Here is an 18,240-nt window from a genome sequence, read left to right as displayed (position 1 = left end):
AGTTAATACCTTAACCACTGCTCTTATAACCTTCTCCAACAGAACTGGCCTTGTGGTGAACAACAGGAAAAGTAACATCTTCCTCTCATATGTTGAAGATGTTACTTCTAATAGTATCAAGGCTATCCTTAGGTTTGAAATAGGCTCGCTCCCAATGAGATATCCGGGTCTCCATATGCTTTCGACAAGACTTTCCTATCAAGATTGGATTTCTTTAATCCACAAGGTTAAGACCAAGATCAAGTCGTGGAATGCTAGGATTCTTGCTTTTGTTGGCAGGGTCCTTTATATTAAACCAGTCCCGAGCAACATGTTTTTTCTCCGGACTTCTTGTTTTGTCCTCCATATATATGAGACATAGATAGCAATAAGAATATCATCTAGGTTAGGTGGATTCAAGTCAATGCGATAAACTCTCAAGACTTCTGGAATATGAAAGCCCTAGGGGGCGTCTTGGTGCTGGAGACACATTCTGGATCATAGACATATAGTTACTAAGTTTGTTCTCTATCTAATAGGCAAGAAGGGCAACTGGGATGGCCAGGGTAATCTTTTGAGTATCTTTCCACCTCAAACGCAATATGACTGAGCACCATGATCAGATGAGAGCTATAAGAGAAAGGGTTATGCTACAACTTTGATGAAGTTTTGGAAGAAGGGTTACGCTACAACTCGTCGTCATTGTTCCTTCAGATTCAAAACATTGAGGATTTGAACTGTTGGAAGAATAATTCAGACCAGTTATTGTTTCATTTTCATAAGCATAAGCAGTAGAGATTTTGAATGATAAACTAGCATTCAGAATAAATAAGCTCCTTAACTAACAAGGGACTTTCTCCTACATACCCACTATTCAGAATAAATTAGATTGCAGGACAATTCTACTAAATATCATTTAAAACAAAAATGTTAACAGAAAGAACAGGAATCAAGACCATCTCCTCAAGAAATCAAAATCTTCAAAGGAGCTGCCACTCACCATAAAACTGTAACAGCATAAAGACTAATATTTATAGAGATATGCATTTTGTCTGTAGCTCAAATTTTAAGACATGTAACTTCAGTTTTTCCGGTTTCTCTGTACTTCTACTTGGTCTGCTTGTATAGAAGAGATGCCAGGCCACCCCTACCACCACGAATGGTTGGTTCTTGGTTTTTGCGAAAAAGAGATGCAAGACCATCTCGCCAATTATAGATCAATGATGTTCCTTGCTTGGTAGTGGCCACCTCTGAGGATCTGAATTTTTTTAACACCCGATAAGTAGTGCCTATACTTGAATCAAACACTTTATAGTGCAGTATATAAGTAGACTATCTGCATCACTAACTTAAAAAAAAATGCAAACTCATTTATCAAAAGATCAGCCATGTAACATATGCACATGAGGCTTGATAACAAGGCTTATTACCGCTACTAGCTTGGTTTTATTAATAATTTTTCGGATACCATTGCTAGGCATAGGGAAGACCTATGTTATCAAAGGCAAGTGAGGCACTCGCCTATTTCCCAAGCACCCTTGCATCACTATAACTTCTTAGGGAAAGGTGAGAGCGGTTATTCGCTCCAAGGTGCTCAAATTGGGTGCCCTGAGGAACTTTGGGGACCCTAAAATGCGACCCGATGCAAAGTAAAAGTTGTTTTCTTTTCTTGCTTGTTTTCATGTAATAAATGGTTGCTTATCTCACTCATGTTCATATATAGAAATTAATAACAGACATTAAAGTACGTGCAGATTTACGTGGCGTTTTTACTCTATAAAATCAGAAGCGAACTTTGAAATGGTTGACCTTCTATAATGATTGACTATGCTATACCTATATACATTCAGGTGCTGATGGATTTATATACATTATTCACATGTAAGATTAAATTGCCATTTGAAATCATTTCACTGAATTTGCTAACTAACGATTTAAAAACGACAATTCAACTGAGATGTTAACAATGAATATAAAACTATCATTCACAGTGATTGGCTATGTTACAGTAATATACATTCAGGTGCTGATTCGAAGTTCTGAACTCAAGTTTATGGATGCATATTTAACTACTGCGATATTATTAAGCATGACACTACTGAGAAAGTGGGACTAAGTTATAGCTGAAAGCAAGACTCAAACAACACGAGTACAAAGAAACACATACATTGGAGGCAATGCACCATCATATGCAAAAGTTGACAAGCCTTGACGTTGCTTGTGCTTGGGATTGGCTGTGCATAAGACAAAGACTTTACCCCTACGCTTCACCGTTCTACAAAACTCACACATCTTCTTTACTGATGATCTGACCTTCATGTCTATATAAACATTAAACATCAAATAAGATAAACTATCAGCGCACATAAAGAAGAAAATAAACACTTTATATGCACGATTTAACTAATTAGTTCCTCATATAAAAACAACGCAATTTGTCTTATAATCATTGACTCGCGATAATTCCGTAATACTTCTATGTCTTTCTTCATGGTTTCTAAAATTCTTCATTACTCTAGCATTCTAGAGTCCTAATTCCGAAACCACTCCCTGTTTGATTTCCTTTATACATAACAAACTAAATTAGCTCTTCCTATCATTCTTTTCAGTCCTTTCAAAATTGTAGAAGAACAATCAGAAACAGCATATTTACACTGATCTTTGTAATACATACTCCATCCACATAGGTTCATTATTTACATCAACACCTTGCCCAGCCCAGCAAAATCATTTACTCCAATTTTTCTGAAAGGATTACACTATTGCAGCTTATTGATTTTCCTAAGATTTTAACAGGTTTAGATATACTCACGTCATTTATACTGAATTCCTATTTTATTTATACCTAAATCATACTTTCCAATGAACTACAACATAACCCTAAATTCTTAGTATAAACATAAGCAATAAATCTGAATTAAAACCCTAAAAATCATCGCAAACAATCTGTTCATAACCTAATCCGCAAAGATAGTGAACACACGATAATCATAGGTTACAGAAAACTATACCTGCTGAGTATTCGTCTCTCAAAGTGTGATACTCCTCTCAGTTTTTCTCCGCGACGTTCTTTAGAAATGGCAACGAACCCTGTATTTTTATTTGTTCGTCTCACATTTTCAGAACCCAAATAGACAAAACCGGACCATATCCGATTAGTGAAAATTTGGATACTTCTCGTTTTCGGATTAAACCGTCGGCTATATAGAACCGACAGTTAGTACTGTATCCACCAACTGTAGGTTATCTGTATGTGAAAACTACAGACAAACCCATTTTAGAGATTCTTCCCACTGTTAAACCCACGCTCTGAAATTCTCAGACGCGCACCCATTTTTTAGGGAAAAATTATTCTAGAACCCATAATTTATAAAATTTTGTTTCGTTCTTTTCTCTTCTTCATCATCTTCTGTGAGAAGAACACAGACGAGAAAAGATTTTCAGTCGAGTTGAGATCGATGGGAATTTCGAATATGTTGCAGTCAAGAATAAGATGAAGAGGAATTATAGCTTCTGATGTTCAGAACTTGGAGAAGATTCAGATATGATTATTAGCCGAGACAAGACGGGGATGAAGAACAGATTTATGCAAACATCAAATCGAAGATGCAAACATCAAATCGAAGATGCAAACATCATCTCGAGATCATCTCGTATAGAACCACCCATCCAATCGGATCAACTATCTCGTATAGTTCAGTCAAGAGAACCAATCTCAGATGGACAACGATAATAGTCATCTCGATCCAAATCGAAGCAGCAGACTCGGCCAGACAATGACAAATCTCAACCCACATCACGATAAGAGACGAGCCAACCAGAGCATAAACTCGGCTGCCATTAACAGCTTTGCCTGATTTAGGGATTCTTGTATTCAATCTCTTCTATCTGTCACAACAATTGCAGAACAAGTTTACTGTGATTTCTCACTTGATTGAGTCGCTATTACAGAAAATTGGTGATGAACGAAGTCACATTGGAGCAGCAACAGAAGCTCAGGATTACAGGCCATCATCAACATCCCCACACCTCGTAACCAACTAGATCCCATCGGACAGACAACCAACCAAATGGAGGAGAAAAAGACGTTCAGTCACTGAGCAAAAGCTCCAGTAGAAAGATGAATAGAACCTCAAAGGAGGATGGACGAGCTCACATAGGAGCAGTTCACGATGGCAGACTGCCATCAATACTTTAGCCTGATTTAGGGCTTTCTTCATCGCTCTCTCTTCTTACTATTTTACATGGTGATTACTGATGTATTTCAAATAGTGATTGTAGTTGTAGTGGTAAAAGGGGTTCTTTTCGAACTTGTGAAGGTAACTTTTTTTTTTTTAATAAAAATAAAGCAAATTAATTTTCAAAGAGTGATGTCAAGATTTAAAATGGACTAAGGCTCCGGATTCACTATTACTTCAAGTTGATTGGTTACAAAAATATTTCATAATTATTATCTAGCTCTTTTTCCATTAAATCACTTCTTAATCTATAAGGTGTCCAAATATTAAATTGTAATCCTTAAGCATGATTTATCAAAGAATTAATTCTAAGCATAAAACATCAAACTGATTCACAACTAATTAAGAAAACCATTTTTATCTCTTTTTTTATTGATCCAAGTGAATTAAATAAAATAAATAATTAAGAATTTATAAAAAGAATTTACCAATCAAACATGAGTGAATAGATCCTCCATTGCCTCAATCACCAAGAATTTAGCTGCTCATCATGTTGGAAAACCTCTCAAAATATTTCATTGATGCTCAAAAGTGTTTTACAATGAAGAGAAAGACAAGCAAATGATGTAAAACAGAATTTTGCGACCCACAGAAGGCGTCCAGAATCAACGACAAAGCTGAAGTGATGTTGTCGTTGAAGAACTACGACCCACAAGTGACAATCGATGTCACTGTTGATAAACGACGGCCTTGGAGAGTCTGTTCTTCACGTTCTTCCTCCTCGCAGCAGCAGCAGCAACAATCAATGGTATCTTCCTTGTTTCGGCTCTGAACTCTCTCCTCTTTCTCTCTAAACTTTTCTCACCCATTTTATGACTTGAAACCATTCTTATATATCCCACAGACCCCAAATATCTCGTATAAATTCCGACTTTTTCTTTTCTTTTTCTTCTCTGCGCTGTTGAGAGAATAATCGCTTCTGTTGAGCTTTTTTCACGTGCTGTTAGCTATAAAATAACTACCAAACTCTTCCCTAGACTTGAATAAGACCATGTACATGTTAATCCAGCGTCAAAGTCCTCCAGAAATCTCTCAAAAATCTTCTAAACTCGAAACAGAACACGTCTCTCTGTTGAGACTTTGAAACCCTCTCTCGGCCATTCCAGCCCAATTGGCCGGATCCAATTGATTGTACTGGGCTTGAGTGATCTTCTACAGTCCATAGAAACCGATTTAGGCCATTGAATCTCCTAAAATCACGTAGAAATTCGATCTCCAAATCTGCTCCTCGCTGCATGCATTTTCCCGCCAAAAACCATTATTTGAAATTTGAAGAAGACCTCCCCCTATCCAGTTCTGGTGTCCCTTTAGCAGCTGCCTGGAAATGGGTCACCCCTTATCCAAAGTGAGAGTCCGTATAGTAATTTTCTCCCACGAGCGCAAAAACCACTTTTTTAGCCAATTTCGCCGCAAAAGCTTATTTCTCTAGAAATACCTACAGGGACATAAAAAGCCATAATAAGTACAGAAATGGGTACTAACACAATATACAATTGGGATATATTAGACACGTAAATGCGTCTATCAATTACTAAACGAAGCCAAATCGTATTGTGATTGTTAACCTAATTGACCTGTCATTACAGAAAAACGAATAATGGATGAAACTCCATCAGGAAGAATCAGAGCTCGGACTACAAGACATCCAGAGCTTGGACTACAAGCGATATCGGACGCACAACCCATATCGTAGCGACCATCTCGCACTGGAAGTACCCCTCAGTTCGGAACACCAACATCGGACGAACAAGGAGCATTAACTCGGATCGAACTGTCATATCGGACAGGGACATCACAACGATGAGAATAATACACCTTTCTCTTTTAATTTGCTTTTGTTATTGCATACATGGTGTATGATGAAATGCTCTACATGGGGCATTTCATCAAATATAATGGGAAGATAAGGAAGACTTGGTTCTCGCCGAGAGATGAGTTTGGTGTGGAACAGATATGTAGTGATGCTCGATAATGGAGGAGCAGAGCTTGCTTCTTAGTAAGACAAGGGTAGATGATAAGGTGTTGTGGTTGGATGGAGAGATGATAATGCACCATAATAGGTTTTGGTACAGTGAACAGATGAATAACCTGTTATGCATCTACAAAAATTGCTACATAACTTGTTATGCAGTCCAGAAAATAGTTGCATAACACGTTATGCAACAACCTTTTTGTTGGTATAGAAACCAACAAAAAAAAGAACTGCATAGTTTGTCATGCACCTACAATAATATATGCATAACATGTTATGCAGTCATGAAAATGGATGCATAACATGTTATGCAGTCATGAAAATGGATGCATAACCTGTTATGCATACGAAAACATGGCTGCATAATGGATTATGCATCGAGAAAATTGTTGCACAATCCTTTATGCATCGAGTAAATAGATGCATAACCTGATATGCATCCGTAAATATGGATGCATACTGCATTATGCATCAATTTTTTATATGTACGGCTAAAATCAACCAAAACAATGGTTACATAACTTGTTATAGATGCATAACTTTGTTATGCAGATACATAACTTGCTATGCAGTCGAAAAAATGGTTGCATAATTCGTTATGCGTCTGCAGAATGTGTTATACATTGTTTTTGGTGACTGCATAATGGTTAAGTATCAAGTTTTCAAAAAAATTCCCTAGAATGAGGATCACCTCCGATTTTTTCGTTAAAAACAAAAATTTGATATTCTTGTTTGTACTCGTTGCGTAACTCTTTTAAAAAGATTTCCAACGATATAAAATTTGTAAAATTCTAAGGCGCGGATTTTTAGATATGTTATGTCCAAGTTGCGCTGCCAATTATACCCCTAAAAAAGATAGTATGCATAACGAGTTATGACTGAAAAGATAATATGCATAACCAGTTATGTATTGATTCGTATAATAATTTCATATAATTATGGGTGTCACCGTATACAAAATTAATTGTGGGTCTGAAAATGAGAATATTATTTTTTTTTGGGTCTCCCCCTAAGTTCCCCTATCAGTATCCGACATGTTTTTCTTCGACTCGTATTAAGCCCAAAACTCAAAAAGGAAAGGCTGCCCTGTTCTAAAACCCTTTGAAAGCTTGAAGCTCCTTGATATCCAAACAAAAACCCTAATTTTCTTCTCCAACTTCATCTTCTTCAATTTTTTCCAGAATGATTGCTTTAGGATTCGAAGGCTCTGCGAACAAAATCGGAGTAGGAATTGTAACACTAGATGGAACTATTTTATCAAACCCTCGTCACACATATATAACACCACCAGGTCAAGGTTTTCTACCAAGAGAAACAGCTCAACATCATCTTCAACACATAATCCCACTCATAAAAGAAGCGCTGAAATCTGCAAATATAACTTCAATTGATTCAATTGATTGTCTATGTTATACTAAAGGTCCTGGTATGGGTGCTCCGCTTCAAGTTTCAGCAATTGTTGTTCGTATGCTTTCTTTGTTATGGAAGAAACCCATTGTTGCTGTTAATCATTGTGTGGCTCATATTGAAATGGGTAGAATTGTTACTGGTGCTGTTGATCCTGTTGTTTTGTATGTTAGTGGTGGTAATACTCAAGTTATTGCTTATAGTGAAGGGAAATATCGGATTTTCGGTGAGACGATTGATATCGCTGTTGGGAATTGTTTGGATCGATTTGCCAGGGTCTTGACATTATCTAATGATCCTAGTCCTGGTTACAATATTGAACAGGTATTTTATTTTGCGAATACAAACCTTTTTTAAGTGTTTGTAGAGTTTGAATTATAAGTGCAGTGATTATACAATGAATTTATCCATAATTAGGAGTAGCTTTCTTGTTTGAGTTATAGTTATGGCAAGCATTTTAACTGTTTCTTGAAAACTTTGGATGAGAATGTTGAAATTGATACAACTTTCTAAGAAGTTTTTGAATGTACAGTTTATATTGGTTTTCATAAAAGGCAGTAGTAAATTTTGTGGTAACCATACTTTAGACTTTGTATTTAGGCTATAACGTCAAATCCCATGTCAGGCTCCTGCTGTGCCCTTGCTACTAAAGAAATCTTCAATAGCAATTTAAGTATTTGAGGAGTTTGAATCATGTGCAAAGAATATTTTTTAGAACCGTTGCGAATGAAGTGTTTGTACAATGAATATATCCCTAATTGGGGTCTGGAGAACTACAATGGACTGTTTTGTTTGACTTATAGCAAGCTTTTAGACGGTTTCTTGAAAACTTTGGATGGTAACAGTGAAATTGGGAGTTGTTTGGTAATCGCAAACTATGGTTCATTTTACTTCGCTGCACCATTATATTTATTGTTTTCTTAAAAGGCAATATACTTTTTGTCATAACTATACTTTAGACCCTATATTTACACTACACCATCAAATCCCATGTCAGGCTTCTGCTGTGGCCTTCATATTAAAGAAATTCGTCGTTGTAATGTCTCATTGAGTCATTGTGCTTTATCGTCTTTTCCAGCTTGCAAAGAAAGGAGTGCAGTTTATAGACATACCATATGCTGTCAAGGGAATGGATGTTTCCTTCAGTGGACTTTTAAGCTATATTGAGGCTACTGCTCTGGAGAAGTTAAAAAATAATGAATGCACACCTGCAGATTTGTGTTATTCATTGCAGGTTAGTTGTAAAAAGAAAACAACAATTTCCTCGTCCTACTCATGACAGATGTTTTATGTCATGTAGCATATACTGCAAGCAAATCTACATTTCTTACTGTTAATTTGTTATTCAACATTGTAGAGTACATGTTATTACACGGTTACACCCTGTGTGATAGAAACAATAATATTTTGTGACAGGAAACGGTGTTTGCGATGCTTGTGGAGATCACAGAACGTGCTATGGCACATTGTGACAAAAAAGATGTTCTTATTGTTGGCGGTGTCGGGTGCAATGTGCGGTTGCAAGAGATGATGAAAATAATGTGCTCTGAAAGGGGTGGAAGGTTGTTCGCAACAGATGATAGGTATTGTGTTGACAATGGGGCTATGATTGCATATACTGGACTCCTCGCATATGCACATGGCACTGTAACCCCACTAGAGAATTCTACGTTCACTCAAAGATTTAGAACTGATGAAGTGGATGCTGTATGGAGACAGAAGAATGAGCAAGATACTAATGGTCAGTGAATTTTGAGTTGCAATTTCTGGAATCTACATTTACGTTCCCTTTCGTTAATTTCAAATTTATGCGGATGCTTTAGATATCATAATTCTCATTGTACTTATGGTCAGTCCCTATGGTTTAGGTGTTTAGGATTTGGTGAAAGACACATTGGTATCTATATCATGTGTTCTAGAGCGGATAGGGGGAGCAGATTTTCTTTCGTACAACATCATTACTTCTTTGTCTTCAAGGATTTGTCTATGCGTTTTCTTACAAGGACAAAAAGACACATCTGTAGTGAACCTTTTAGTTTGTATGTTTTCTACATGCCTTCCAGTCTATACAACTACTCCATATTATTTAAGCCTACAAATTTGTATATATTGTGATGGATTTTTGTTTGGAGTCTTCATTTTCCTCAAACAGAAAATATTAGAAATTATGCCCCTCAAGCATTCTTAATTTGCTTTCGGTTCAAATCTTCTATTTCCTAGTGAATAAAACAAAGAAGAAAGCTACGGATTGGTGGACAGGTGATCCCTACTGCATGTATGAAATCGTATTCTTGTTGATAGCATGTCTCATTTTGCCATTCTCAAGTTGTCAGTTGAATGTGTCGTCATGACCAGTGGAAAATTATTTCTTCCCTATGGAAAGTTAGCTTACCTAAATAAAGGACTTGGTTTGGGGGTGGTGGTGTAAAATCCCTTCTTTTTCTTTCTCTACTTATTTTGATTAAAAAAACAAAAGAACCCTTTTTTTTTTCTTTAAGGCTTCATTTTGTTAGTTTCTAAATGATATAAGCTGGGAGAAATAAGAAGTAAATACATTTTACTTGTGTGATATGGTTCCTTTAGGTAGCAAGATAGGTTTTAACTTTTAAGGCTCAAATTCTCTTGTTCTGGTGTCAAATCAAGTTACCGATTGCCCGAGTTTACTTATTTTCTTAATATGGTCTACAATTTCCTTACAGTTACTCCTTTGTTTTGTAGGGAATCCCTTGATGTAAAATACTTGGTTTATGGATGTCGTAATTCAAGTAACATCAGAGTCAGACTAAGCAATATCTTTGGCATGCTTGTGAGTTGTAATTTGTTTGTCCTTTCAGTTTTTCTTATTGACTTGCTGTCGTTTACACGTTGTGCCAGAAGAAAAAACGAACTAATGCACTGAATAGGACTGGACACTTGGCAGTTGGTCACTTTTCTAGAAAGTTGAAACATAAAACACTAACTTTTTGGATAGAAAAAGACAATTTTAGGTAGAATTTCCTTACTATTACTACTTGGTTTTGTAGGGAATCCCTTGTTGTAAAATACTTGGTTAATTGATGTTGTAATGCAAGTAACATCAGACTGACTTAGCAGTATCTTTGGCATGCTTGTGTGTTGTAATTTGTTTGTCCTTTCAGTTGTTCTTATTGACTTGCTGTTGTTTACACGTTATGTTGTTCCAGAAGAAAAAATGAACCAGTGCATTGAATAGGACTTGACACTTGGCAGTGGGTTACTTTCTATAAACTTGAAACATAAAACACCAACTTTATAGATAGAACAAGCCATTATTAGATAGAACTGTTTGTTTTGATGTTCTGACCCACTCAACCAGTTTTTCAGCTGACAACTCTAAAATAAGCACCTCCAACACATTGTTGGTTTTTCAGCCTAACCTGTAACCACACAAGTGTGAATCACTCAGCAACTAAAACTTAACTCCTATCACTTTGGAATCATCATATCTCTGTCGAATAATTGATGGCGAATTACTCAATAGTATGGCATGTTGTCACCTGCACGCAGCTGATGCAATAGGAGTTGGTTTCCGGGAAGAATGCTGATAAACTAGAATGCCTGATTTTTCCACAAATCACCTTTTGTCATACATTTTTTCAGGGATATATTTTGATAGTAGCTCATTTTGGTTTTGTAGTCTTATGGAGCTGTTTAATTTATTCGGCTGAATATTGTCAAGTCAAGAGTTCGGTTTGCAGTAGAGTTACTGAAAGGGTAATAGCTGTTCCTTAGCTATAAAAAAGAACTTTCATTGTTATGCCATTCCTTGCCTTATTGAAGACCAGTAATTGTTCTCTATCTTTATTTTTCTAGGCTGAGCACTCTCTTCAAAAACATATCCTACTGTCTGTTTGACATGAACGCACAGTCATAATACAAGGCCCTCTTCCTAGACAAATGTTCGAGTTTGATAGTAACTACTAGGCTCCGTTTTAGCAGGTTAGAGCAGGTCAATTCCAACCTTGCATATGATATTTTGTATCATCTAGGAACTGGGCGGTCACAAAATTTGGAATCTCTCGATCAACATAGTTTAGTACGGAAATCCAAAGTAGCCTATTGAATTGATAGGTTTAACATCCTGTGATAAATCTGATTAATTTTAGTGGGTTATATCATGTAGGTTACCCAGAAACTTCCTCTTAATTCTTTTCCTTGCTTTCTTCCTTAGTTTATCATATATTTTTCGCTGTGTATATCTCCATAACATTGCGAAAAATAAGAATCCAAGTGGTTGAAAAAGTTTAGTTTGGCTTGAAAGTGATGTGTTGTTCTTAGTTCAGGAAACATCCAATAGGGATAGCATTTTACGTCTGCAAGTAATCCTGGATATGGGAGATGAGTCTGCTTGTATACTAATGCATCTTGAAAATGACTTCTTGTTTACCATAGTCTATGTATACCTCTAAGTTTGCACTCTCAAGGGAGAACTTCAGTGTGTGCATCATCTATATACGGGCAAGTTGCAAAGATTAGAGAAAGCCTTATCTCTAACTCGGTCCACAATTTTTCTTTCTTATTCATTTATTGAAACTTGCCAAACTTCAGTATTATCATGTTATAACTTATGACTAACTTTAATACAGTATGTCTCTTGCAATTAATAATGTGGATTGTATTATCTATTTTTGCAAGTGTGCATAGTACTGACATCATCCTTGAAACTCCCGATCCTTTTTAACAAAACAGTGCTGTTTTTTTTGTGAAAACTTGGTTCCCAGACACGGTTGCGCTATCAGTTCGCCATTTCCTCTTATTGATGGGATGGTAGGGGTTGATTTAATACTCCCCCATTTCAGAAAAAGTGACACTTTGTTATTCTTTCATTGTGGCCTATTTGAAAAGTAGAAATATCATTTTTCCTGAAACGAAGGTAGTATCATTTAGCGTTGAAGATCTTTAAATAATTGGCGATTGAATATGCTAATAGTTCGAGTCCAAATCTGTGCACCCCTCATAAACCGGGGTGCACATTCCTGCTCTCTAAAAGTAAAATAAGAAATGATAGTGAAAAGGTGCACATTCCTGCTCTCTAAAAGTAAAACAAGAAATGATAGTGAAAAACAATAAAAAACTCGTCTCTTTTTTGAACTTTCATGAGCAGCATGAATCGTGATTTGTTAAATTCTAATCATATCATATACAAAGAGAAAAGGTAGGTTTGGCCTTCAATCAAGTCTCCGATTGGAGAATTAGGCGTAAAGCTAAATCAGAAAAAGGTTAAAAGCTTTTGATTTGGGGTAAACAATCATTCACATTTTTCTCCTCGCTTTTACTGTGGTGCACATTCTGCTCTCCTAACTGATTGTAGGATTTGCATTTTTTGCTTATCTGTTCAGCTGTATATTCATTTTTTAATACTCCTTCCGTCCCACTATTAAGTGACTTAGTTTAAGTTTGCACAATTTTTAAGGCAAGTAAGAAAAAAGAGTATATTTAAACATTTTTTACAATTATATCCTTATAGATAATAACTAGTGAAATTTTGAAATGATTTATCTCTCAAATTACACCACGGATGTTCGCAAACTTCATACCATTGAAAATCATTTTAAATCACCTATATAACGAATATAAACATGTCTATCAAATTATGCATATTTCTTATATTTCTTATAATCAAATAAAAGAATAATTTTAGAAATATATCTTGTTTAGTGATATAGGTCACTTAATGGTGAGACAAAATCTAAAAGTAAATAGGTCATTTAATGGTGGGACGGAGGGAGTGACATTTTTATTTTTGTTTTTGCGTATTTACGAAAATTGAAATTGGATTACGTATTCAGGATCTAAACATTTTTTTTTTCTTTTCTTAAAATGGCTTGTAGATTGCATTGTATTTGTGTGATCATCTATACTACATGTACTTGGTATTTGTCAAGGTCTTCCATACAAGAATATTCCAGAGTCGTTGTTATTGTCCTCTAAGAATATTCTGTAATATTTTTCTCTAATAAATATAAAGTCTCCTACTTTCCAGTCTCCACTGATAATTGAAAGTCATCCAGGATTTACATTGTTATCAGCAATTCCGTCTTCTTCTTTTTTGTGATTGGCCCTTCAATGGAGTCATCAGCCATGGACCAAAAGCATGCTGAGGTCCTCAGATAGCTAATATTATTATATTTTAGCCGATTAAGGGAGGTAGGTGGTGGTTTACCTAAGAAGGCAAACATAAACAAAGGAGTGATGACACTCTGAATGAACAAATAAACCAGATCTTGCACATGTCATGTTTTGTTTTGATGCGACAAATTGATTTGCAAATAGGGTGAGTATCGTGGAATTAAATGTCATCATGTTGCTCCAATTTGTTCATTACTTAACAAACCAACATGTTCCGTTGTTTTATCATTTCTTATCACACTGTTACTTGGGACATTTTCAGACATTAGCCCTGGTGAAGGATTGCTTGGACCTTTGTTTTTGGGTTGGTGTGACTGTCATTGTATTTTTTCAGTGACCGTTATAAAAAACTGATGGTTGTTGACGATTATACTATTAGACAACTAACAACCAGTTCTCCTGTCATGTTTTATTCCAATTCCAAAAAACTGTCATGTTTTTAATAGTTTGAGAAGCGACTTAAAATTAGTTATGGTTGTCTGAGGAATCTTAGCTAGGTTTCATAACGATAAGGAGAACTATATGTCAGAGATTGTTTTCTTCTGATCTCATAACATCTAATCCATAATAACTAAGGGCAATTCCTATGGCAATGGCCAAACTCAAACATTTGTTGAGCCACGTGGATTGCCAAACTGGGTTTTTCACTATAGTAAAGTGTAGGGCGTTGCTCGATCAAAAGACAGACACTGGTGTTGGAAGAAACAACGCATGCGTTGACGACACAACCGTTGGCGTTGGAAGACGCAACACGGGCATTGGACTCTAACGCCTATATTTCCAACGGTCGAATTTCAACGTTATAAATTCGTTCTAATGGTTTCATTTTCAGTCACACCACTGCCATTTTCTTCTTCTAAAACTCTTCTAAATCAAAACTTTCTAATACAATATGAACAACTTAGTGAGAAGAATGGCGAATTGTATAAAGAAGAAAAGAGATCGAAAAAATGAATCGGCAGCACTGCCTAACACAGGTGTAGGTTTTTCTCAAAATCAAGAAGCAGAATTTACTTCGCCAAATATCGTTGCTGCTCCATCATTAGTCCCAGGTCATGTGTCGGGGTATCATGATCGGTTTGAGGATTATTATAACATGAGAGGTGGATTTTCAGAATTAAATGTTGGTCTACCGCCTGCAGTCCGAGAAAGAGTTGACAGATATCCTTGGCGTGCTCTTTATAGAATAAAGCCTAGAAAACATAACAACAAAATTTCGAAAACAGTGGTATAAAGGTGGTGGATGACGACGCACACATTCCATTTTATGGATTTCGAAATTGGTAAGTTTTTTTAACTTAACTTATATTAAATTTTTTAAATAATTATTAAACAATCAAAAGAATTAATTATAGTTGATATTATACTTGCAATAGGAATTACTCCCCTTGATTTGTATTTCATTGTTGGGATCCCAAGTGGAATGGGAGACCCGTCACCATTCAATTCAACCAAGACGAATGGATGTCAAATAGTAAATGGGAGATGCTTTTTCCCTCGTTTGTGGAATCAGAAATACGTCAAAATTATAAAGATTTGAAAGGAGGTGGGATTAGATGTGCAGCAATGAAGTCTTTCCTAACCAAACCCAAAAACGCAGAACATGTAGATGACTATCCTGAACTCGAAACAATGTTTATCTTATGGGTACTGGGGTTGAACAACAACTACAAAGAAGGGGTTGAAACTGTTCAACACCTTAAGGATTTCAAAACATTTTTCGAAAGGAAAAACCACATTTTCCATCTTCGCCATTCAGCCAAAGATCTTGTTACCATCTCAACATCAGTTTCACCTCTCAGTCGATATCGATTTGCTTGTATGGTTAAAGCTACAAACTCACTTACTTCTTTCTTAATTGTACCAAAACGATTTTCTATGTCGCATGTAGCACGACGACTCGGATTACGAGTGTCACTGCAGAACCCATCGTGAATAACTTCCCAGAAATTCACCCATAGATAGGTTGCCGAAGCAAGCGGAGTAAATAAAAAAAACATAATTTCTGCAAATAGATTCATCTTCTTCTTTAGTATACGGATCTCGCCGAACTAACAGGGGCCGAGACATGTTCAATCAAGAATTGAGAGTGAAGAATGTTTAGAATGTGTGAATTTAGTGTTGACATGAGGAGTATTTATAGAATTCAAAAAATGCAGCCGTTGGATCACAAGATTTTTCAGCCGTTCAGATTGAGTCGTTGGCGCCTTTGGGTCAGACGCTGGCGTTTTTAAGATGCACGCTGGCGCTTGAAGTAAAGTCGTGTGTTGGAAGTACAAGCGTTGGCGTTTTCTCTTCAGACGCCAGCGTTCCTAGCAAGTTCGCCCGTCTTTAACACAGGCGCGCACTGGCTGGTCCATCTCGATGATCAAATCAACAAATATATTGATTTGAACATCCATTTTTAATGTTTGTTCATTCCATAGTGGGAGCAAAATGAACCATAAAAATTGCTCTAATGGGGGCATGTTAGTAATGTGATCATGGTGGTACAATTTCTAATTGATAGGAGAATTTAACAATAAAACATAATAACTAAAAGAAAAAAAAACAAGCAAAAAAAAATTGATGCCAAGAAGTTTTGGACTCCTATAAATAATTGCCAGGTAAACAAATTAGTGTTAAGAAATTTTGAGCTCAGGTCATTCGTAATAACATCTAATAACTTTACCGTTACGTCGCAGAATGAACCACTAGGAGATCTACCTCTTCGTAAATCTTCGGAGTCAAACAGTTGGTGGTGACTAAAGATTCAACCAATGACTAAAGATTCAATTTTCTCAACCAATTAACTGTTAACAGAAACTCAGTTTTTGAGTTGTCTAATTCAATGAATTTCATCTGTCCCCTTGCTGTCAGGACAAAACATGTAAATATCGAAATATAGGTAGTGAAATGGACTCTAAAAGCAAGTTAAAATTAGTTGATCATAATCAATCCATCTAATCACACCGTAATTTACACCACAAACTAATAGTAATTTACAAACTAATTAAATCTAAATTAAAGAAATGAGAGCTTCAGAAAGTAAATTAGTAGTACACAGAGACAATTGAGACTACTGATTCGCAGTGTTGATCAATATGAGCTAGTCATCCGTTGCTCACGATCTCGCATAATTCCATTATACAAAGCCAGACGATTTGGAGGAATTCCTCGAACTTTTTCTTGTTGAGATCGACCACAATCTTGATCATTTTTCTTAAATGATGATGATGATGAAGACCTCTTATGGACTCTTCTCAAGTCTTTACTGTTTCCAATTGGATCTACTACATCTTCAGCAAAATGAACCCTTTTCTTCATCTTTTTCTCTCTTTTCTTCTTTTCTTCTGTAAAGAAAACATTACACAAATTATTGCAAGCCAAAATGACTAAAATATATTTGCAGTGAACTTACAATTGGTATTAAGCTAAATGGATGTTTAATTAACGTACCAGAAGATATACAAGATCGTAGATTCTGTGGGTCATCAGACTTGTTGGGAAATTCGGAGACTGAAAGAGTAAGTTTGGGTGATCGACAAATAGCGAGGATGATCACTGTACCGGAAACTGCCATGGCAGTTGCAAAAGCCACACCATGAGAACTCATTAAGATTGAACCAGACATGGGTAATGAAGATTACAGAAAGAAAATGGGTAATGAAGATGGGGAAGAAGAAGAGGAGGAGGAGGTCTGGAGGAGGAGGAGGAAGAAATATTGTTGTTTTTGGTGTTTGGGGTTTGTATTTAAATTCTTGTTTTTTTTCCTCCTTTACATGTGGGAAAGAGTACTAATGCAAATTGCTAGTATAAATCTAGGCTCTAATACTAATTAATGCGGTCAAAGACTATAGCAAACATAAATAAACTAAATACATTTTTGTTTTTTGTAATTATCGGTATATTCAATATTCAATATTATTGGAGGAATTCATATAAAATATTAAATGATGGAGCAAAAGCATCTGCATTTCTCGCATGATGTCTGCCTCTGTCGTGCCGTACCCAGTTACCACTGAAAAGGAGAAGGGAAGTTTCGTCACTGACATCACCAGTCTCTCTCTTCATGTATCAAAGGAGAGGAGTCAGTGAGAGATGATGCATTGTCTAATTTATCTTAGCTATCTAGATTTTCATGATAGTGAAGCCACCTAGTAAACGAAAAAGATAGATACACAATGATGTGTATGTATCTTGTGAGGGAGGGGTGGGGTTCATTTTTGTCCACCCTTATCCCAATGTAGAGAGGATGATCTTTCTGTCGTTGGATCCCCTCTCTGTGTACACAATGTTGTGTTATCTCAGCAAGGCGGCCTAAACCAATTTGATTGGCATGTCGGAAAGCAAGCCTAAGCCAAATTGGCCATGTTGGCATGTTGGAAAACCAATGATAATGTGGAGCTTTATCTGTTTTGCACAAGGCTTGAGCACGGGTCTTTTGGGACGCTTGTTTGTCAATGTTAGTGATCAAAACTATAAGTCTTGATTTCTAGTCTACTTATAGATGTCTGG

General features: G+C 36.2%; 2 protein-coding genes and 1 long non-coding RNA gene across 6 annotated transcripts; 1 reads left to right on the top strand and 2 right to left on the bottom strand.

Moving 5' to 3' along the window:
- Positions 1–797: 797 nt before the first annotated feature.
- Positions 798–3,132, bottom strand: LOC113353694. Its single transcript, XR_003361464.1, has 3 exons — positions 2,991–3,132; positions 2,147–2,300; positions 798–1,237 (listed from the first exon to the last, which is right to left on the bottom strand). It is a non-coding gene; the product is annotated as an uncharacterized LOC113353694 (long non-coding RNA).
- A 4,132-nt stretch (positions 3,133–7,264) lies between these two features.
- On the top strand, positions 7,265–11,515 carry LOC113348354 (probable tRNA N6-adenosine threonylcarbamoyltransferase). Of its 3 annotated transcripts, XR_003359590.1 has the most exons (5): positions 7,265–7,920; positions 8,675–8,830; positions 9,013–9,337; positions 10,315–10,402; positions 11,252–11,515. XR_003359590.1 is itself a non-coding variant. In XM_026592077.1 (4 exons), exons 1-4 carry the CDS (start codon positions 7,372–7,374, stop codon positions 10,329–10,331), a joined length of 1,047 nt encoding a protein of 348 aa, XP_026447862.1. In that variant the 5' UTR covers positions 7,265–7,371; the 3' UTR covers positions 10,332–10,700. The 3 variants fall into 3 exon arrangements, 2 of the variants coding, with proteins under 2 accessions (XP_026447862.1, XP_026447863.1); XM_026592077.1 differs by lacking the exon at positions 11,252–11,515 and having other exon boundaries at positions 10,315–10,700; XM_026592078.1 differs by lacking the exons at positions 10,315–10,402; positions 11,252–11,515 and adding an exon at positions 9,465–9,686.
- A 5,124-nt stretch (positions 11,516–16,639) lies between these two features.
- Positions 16,640–17,539, bottom strand: LOC113353693. Of its 2 annotated transcripts, none has more exons than XM_026597215.1 (2): positions 17,182–17,539; positions 16,640–17,072 (listed from the first exon to the last, which is right to left on the bottom strand). In XM_026597215.1, exons 1-2 carry the CDS (start codon positions 17,354–17,356, stop codon positions 16,822–16,824), a joined length of 426 nt encoding a protein of 141 aa, XP_026453000.1. In that variant the 5' UTR covers positions 17,357–17,539; the 3' UTR covers positions 16,640–16,821. The 2 variants fall into 2 exon arrangements, with proteins under 2 accessions (XP_026453000.1, XP_026452999.1); XM_026597214.1 differs by having other exon boundaries at positions 16,640–17,075; positions 17,182–17,535.
- Positions 17,540–18,240: the final 701 nt, after the last annotated feature.

The sequence above is a fragment of the Papaver somniferum genome, chromosome 2 (assembly GCF_003573695.1).
Source record: "Papaver somniferum cultivar HN1 chromosome 2, ASM357369v1, whole genome shotgun sequence".
Lineage (NCBI taxonomy): Eukaryota > Viridiplantae > Streptophyta > Magnoliopsida > Ranunculales > Papaveraceae > Papaver > Papaver somniferum.
The sequence above is the reverse complement of the archived record's forward strand: the minus strand, read 5'-3'. Positions and strand labels throughout refer to the sequence as shown.

Coding starts and splice junctions, on each gene's coding strand:
- LOC113348354 (XM_026592077.1), top strand. CDS start 7,372: ATGATTGCTTTAGGATTCGAAGGCTCTGCGAACAAAATCGGAGTAGGA. Junction 7,921..8,674: donor CTGGTTACAATATTGAACAG/GTATTTTATTTT, acceptor CGTCTTTTCCAG/CTTGCAAAGAAAGGAGTGCA. Junction 8,831..9,012: donor ATTTGTGTTATTCATTGCAG/GTTAGTTGTAAA, acceptor ATTTTGTGACAG/GAAACGGTGTTTGCGATGCT.
- LOC113353693 (XM_026597214.1), bottom strand. CDS start 17,356: ATGTCTGGTTCAATCTTAATGAGTTCTCATGGTGTGGCTTTTGCAACT. Junction 17,076..17,181: donor ACGATCTTGTATATCTTCTG/GTACGTTAATTA, acceptor TTTTCTTTACAG/AAGAAAAGAAGAAAAGAGAG.